Below are 6000 nucleotides of genomic sequence, written 5' to 3' on the forward strand. Positions count from 1 at the left end.
CACCTTGGTGGTCTGTGCTGTTCCGCTGAGATCTGTCTTGGTTCTGGTTGATTGCAGATCTTTCCAAGCAGTCCAGGCATTGCCAGGTATTTAACACCTGACCTGTGTCCCGTTACAGTTGTGCAGAGTGCAGCTTTTCAGCATTACATAAACTTACATCTGAAGGTGCTGGCTCGGCTCATACGCAGCAGAATGCTTGAGTCTGGTTTTATGAGCTGTGTGCGTACATATAAGCGCTTCAGTCATACTGAATCAATGACTGAAATAAAATGTATTGCTGATATGTGGGTCTTACAGTAGATTCAAGTACATTTTGGTGAAAGAAAACCTTGGTATTCTTCTGTGAAATCACATAGAGGAATAATTTTAGCTGCTTGGGTTTTATTCTGTATTAAATTATTTTTAAAACTGACTGATTCTAGTAGCCACTGACAAGTACAATCTCTGTCTGCTAATAGTTCTCTTTTCTTTAGACCAGTTTTCCTAAAGCTTGTGAGAAAAGATATAGATTCAACATGTTCACCTTCATTTAAATTACTCTCAGACCAAAATTTTCCATGTCTGTGAAAAAGGCTGCACAACATGCTGTTTTAGGGGAAACCACAGATTTATAGATCTTAGAGCGAAGGGAGAACACAATGTTCATCTAAACTGACTGCAGTCCTGCCCAGACTTTAGGTTCTTTTATTTAACTCAGCAGCTTGGGGTTGACCAAAAGTATAATTTTGGAACGATACCCAGGCTTGATTTAAAGACTGCTGCAGAGTTTGTCACAGTCATTGGGATTTTGTACCAATGGTCAATTACCCTTTCTCTGAAAAATGCCCTTTCTCTGAAAAATACACTTTCCCTGAAAAATGTGTACCTTATTTTTTGGAACTCTGTTAACTTCTTTCTCCTAAATCCTGGATTTTGCTGCTTGACAGCCTCAGCAGGACTAAGGAGCCTTTTATTTTTCTCAAAGATGTTTCTTGTGATTGTTAGTTTGTATTTGTGCAGAAAAATGTCAGAAAAATTTCTTTATATTCAGAAGCACAGTTAGGCAGATATCCTTTAGACCCCAGTATTCCTGTGCTAAGGATCTGACATAATTAAAATCTGCCATCTTAGAAAAGAGTTGATATGACTATGGTGCTTTCTGTTTCAGTTACCAACCACTGGTTTATGATTAAGTCTAATTAATTCATGGCTTGGGTATCAGTACTGGTGAAGAAAGGGTTTTTGGTATATGCTGTACTTATACAGTAGGAATCATGGTTGTTTCTGTGTTCCTCAAAGTACTATTTTCAGCATTTCCTTGTGCGTGTCAAGCATGCTTTGCAAATGGCTTGAGTTCTCTGTTACTGTTTTTTCCATAAGCAAATCCCTTGGAGTCATATTTTGATGATATCAAAAAGTATCTTATCCATGGTCCAATTTTGCCTTGTGCCTAGGCAAAATCAATAATTACTCTAAGTCTGCATTATCTTCCTTCCATTCTTTTCCACTGCGAAGTTGAAGTGCAGTGAACATATTATTTCCCCAGAGAATGAAAATTAAAAAGAATTTTCAAAAAGCTTGAGCAGTCACCTGTGTCCTGTCTCACTTGGTTTCTTTCCCTTAGGAACCAAGTAAGATTGATGGGAGACACCGTCAGTAGAACCTGCCTTGATGCATTTGTCTCAGTCATTTATGAGTAATTATTGTTCCTCTTTTCTCCTCAGGGCTCTTCCTGCAATGATGGAGTGGGTCCGAACTCAGAAGGCAGGAGAGAGTGGTGTGAATATTATCACTGCAGATTTTGTAGAACTTGGTGACTTTATCAGCACAGTCATAAAGCTCAACTATTCTCTGGATGAAGGTGAAGATGACACTACTTGATAGTACTGTGATATGTGTGTTGTTGTGTTATTCAGAATTTGAAAAAAAAGAAAGATTGTATTCTAAAAGGATTCTATTGTAAAACACTCATCTTCTTGTAACACACTGAGGTGTTTAGGGCTTTAGTGGGTGGGCATAAGGGAAATGTTTTCATCATTTAGGATCATTTTTCATATTTGTGTTTAGTGTGAAGAGCAAAACTAAACATGTTTACAGTGTTTGATAAAAGAAGGCCATTTACTGGTTCTCCATGAGGTACCAAATGTGATTCATGTGTCTTCTGTGGTTATGAACAGTGCCAAGAAATTTGTTGTTTTCAGAGCAAGGGGATGTATATATTGTCCTCTTCCTGCTCACAGCAGGATTCCCAATGGTGTGAGCATTGCACCAGGAGACTGAGGACAGTATATCTGGCACAAAAATTTTAAGCTGCTACATTTCATCTGTTAGGTGGTTTAACTGATCATATTTATCAATGAGCTGCAGGTTTAAACGCCTTTGTGATGTAAATCCAAAGTCATGCTTCTAACACATGCATAATCAGTGACAGTAAACATGACATGCTATGTACCAGAATCAGTGGACAGTAGACATCATGTACTGTGTAGCTTGCACAAAGCACAGATGGAATCCTGCTTGTTTTTCATTCTCAAAAGGGGGTTTTCCAATGTCTCTGCCTCAGGTCAAGCCAGCAGGTATGTGATACTGGCCTAACTCTGTAATCACAGATAGGCCTGGGTTGGAACCTTAAAGATTATTTAGTTCTAACACTCTGGCCATTGGCAGGACACTTTTCACTAGACCAGGTTGCTCCGAGCTCCATCCAAAGCCTTGCTTTACACATTTTCAGGCATGGGCATCCACAGCTTCTCTTGGCAACAAGTTCTAGTGCCTCATCACCCTCACAGCAAAGAATTTTTTCCTAATATCTAATCTAAACCCACTCTCAGTAGCCACTCCCCCTTGTCTGTTGCTACACGCCCTTGTAAAAAGTCTCTCTCCACCTTTCTTGTAGACTCCCATCAGGTACTGGATGGCCAAAATTAGGTCACCCCAAAGCCTTCTCTTCTCCAGATGGAACAATCCCAATTCTCTCAGCCTTTCCTCATAGGAGAGTTGTTCCATCCCTCTAATCAACTTCATGGCCTCCTCTGTGCTCACTCCAGCTGGTCCCTGTCCCTCCTGTTCAGAGGACCCCAGCTCTGGATGCAGTGCTCCTGGTGGGTCTCAGCAGAGCAGAGCAGAGGGGCAGAATCCCCTCCCTGCCCTGCTGCCCACGGGGCTCTGGGTGCAGCCCAGGACACGTTTGGCTCTCTGTGCTGGGAGTGCCATGGCTGGGCCATGTGCAGCCTCTCACCCACAGCACCCCCAAGCCCTTCTGGGCACGGCTGCTCTGGGGCTGCTCATGCCCAGCCTGGGCTGGCACCAGGGGCTGCCCGTGCACTCGGTTTTGTTAAACCATGTGAAATTCCCATGGACACACTTCTTGAGCTTGTCCACATTCATCTGGATGGTATCCCATCCTGAGGGTGTGTCAATAGCACCACTCAGCTTAGTGTTACCTGTAAATATGCTGAGGGTGCACTTGAGTCCTCATCTGCATCATTAATGAAGATATTAAATTACACTGGTCACAATATGAGCCTCTAAGGGACAGCTGCTGGTCCATATTTTCCCTGGTTCCATCAGGAACACAGGTAGGCCAGCTTTGAGTGCCACTTCTCCCCAGGATTAATCTTATGTAAGAGCCTGATCCCGTGCCCTGAATATGGAAATCACTTTGTTTAGCATGGATTAGCAAAAGGTGAGTTGTGCATACTCTAACATGTGCAGTATTTTGTCCTGTGGTGGAAACCTGATTTCTGCAAGACTGAAACTGCCCTTAAAAGTAGATGCAGTCTAAGCTTCTCTTTAAGGCAGCTGTGAGCAGAACACTTTTCCACTGATTACAAAAAATCAGTGCCAGTTTCATCAGTGAAAAGTTCCTGTACTGAAGAATGCAGTAGTTCAATTCTAGCTAATAACAGTACTCTATAGTCCTTAAATTGTCTGTGGGATACAATACTGCATAACACAAGGTTGAAAATCTACTGAATGGCACTGTTCCAGTAACAAAATCGCTGATCATCCTAGCTTTAAAAAAAATATATAAAAAGTAAATGGAAAATTCAGTAATTTATAACATGAGAGCAACTGTATGACATTGCAACTGTATGGATAAAATACAGGCAGTCTCATCTCCCGGACACATCAATAGACACTTACACGACTTTGGAAAATAAAACATCTCACCTGTACAAGACAATAGATGCTATAACATCTCACAAGGAAATGTTTGAAATATTGCAAGGATTTATGGGATAGAATTAAGGTCAAATTTCACTTGATATTACTAGAACTTTTGGTTGAGTGAGAAGAGAGAATTGCATCATACAGTCCATTGCTCTTTTATGTCAGATGATAATGACTACTGTCTCCCATCAGAGTTTAGGAATTCAGAAATGGCCATATTGAACAGATAGGCAACAAGCATTATAAGGGGTTTCTTGGCTTTAGTTTAGGGAGTGAAATAAAAAGAACACTTCCTGCTGTTTTGTACTTGGAAAAAGAGTATGCACATGTGAATGTAGAATAAAGAATAATTTAGGTGTATGTGTAGTATAATGACACTTTTAAATGTGTGTGTATAACACATGCATCCTTGTACACTTGCATAATGATCTTTGGGGTTGTGGACAGGACTACTATAAATTTGTTTGAAAAAAACCATGCAGCTGTTATGAAGTCATGATGGCTCTTTCAGTAGCATTCTCTTCTGTATATGTTAGGACTGTACAAGTCATCCCAAATGAAATCTGTGATCTAAGCTAGTTAGGTTTTTTATGGCATTTAAACTTCATCCAGACCATGTTGAAAATTTACCTAGAGTCACAAGTCATGGTTTTGCTGAACAAAGGGTATGACTTTAATGCTTTCACCCACAACTAAGCAAGTTATTGAGTGGCTTGATAGTATTTGTTTCTGGTTTCCATAGGCTCTCCCAGTAAAATTTATGTAACAGATATATGAAATAAAACATGAAAATAAATTTTGAGCCCACTTCTCTGTGGATGTACTACATAAAAATATGAAAATGTTTGCTTATTTAATGACAGTGTAGTGTAAAGTGCTCTGTTTTCCATTTAGCTGGAGTTGGTTGTTTCCAGATTCCTCCTGTGATTCTTCAGCTGCTCAAATATAGCCAAAAGAGTTAATCTATAATTTTAATACAGTAAAGTGATCAAAATCATTGGGTGGAGTGAAAATTAGATTTCTTTTTTTTTTTTTCCTTTTTTTTTTCTTTTTTCTTTTTTTTTTTTTTTCTTGATTCTGGCTGAAATTCTGTTTCATCTGAGAGCACCAGCACCAGGTATCTGGTGGTACCCCTGTTGAAACACACACCAGACACACCAGGCTTTTCGCTTGCTCAGAGGTGTACTCAAGGCAAATGCTTTGCTGTATTTTAAAAAGTGTATGTGTGTGTGCCTGTATATATGAATAAGTATAGAGCTATCTAGAGTTTGTTAGTATTGTTATGAAATGTTTGCTTAGTGTCAATTTTATTCTAATTCTCATTTGGAAATAAATAAAAAGTAAAAGCAAAGCAAAAAAGAATCCTCTGACAAGAAACAACAATAGACAAAATTTATCGTTTGTCCATTAATGGGGAAGGATGCTAGCAAAATCTTAAATTCTGGTCAGAAAAAATATGTTTTCATTTAGCTGTCGATCTTTCTATTGGAGAAGCACAGCACTTTATGGTAGGAACAGGTAAACAAACTTGCCTTAATATCTAAAAGAAAAAAGTGCATGTGGGGATATACTATCCATGCTCTTCTGAAGATTTCATCTGAGAGGGCCTCAAACTCTAAGTCCTGATAGAGATGCACTCCCTGTTGATGTTGTTTGGGGATCTTGCCAAAAAAGAACAAGCCAGAAAGTACTATGCAGCACAACTGGACCGTTCAAGAGCCCAGTTTTGCCACCCATATGCAGCAAAAATTGTCTTTGATTTCAACCAGAAATGTGCTTGCAGGGTTGGGTCAGATGTCTTCTTCTGCTCCCATGAACTTGGAAGATTTTTTCACATGTATTATGAGG

At 39.7% G+C, this 6000-nt stretch overlaps 1 protein-coding gene across 1 annotated transcript in view; it reads left to right on the forward strand.

The window, feature by feature from the left end:
* The window catches only part of PLCXD3 (phosphatidylinositol specific phospholipase C X domain containing 3), a 73439-nt gene extending 71579 nt beyond the window's left edge, over positions 1 to 1860 (forward strand). The window contains exon 3 of the mRNA XM_058824211.1: positions 1704 to 1860. Coding sequence (XP_058680194.1) covers positions 1704 to 1860 — 157 coding nt within the window. The remainder of the gene's footprint in view (positions 1 to 1703) is intronic.
* Positions 1861 to 6000: the final 4140 nt, after the last annotated feature.

This window comes from Ammospiza caudacuta, chromosome Z (assembly GCF_027887145.1).
Source record: "Ammospiza caudacuta isolate bAmmCau1 chromosome Z, bAmmCau1.pri, whole genome shotgun sequence".
Classification (NCBI taxonomy): Eukaryota; Metazoa; Chordata; class Aves; order Passeriformes; family Passerellidae; genus Ammospiza; species Ammospiza caudacuta.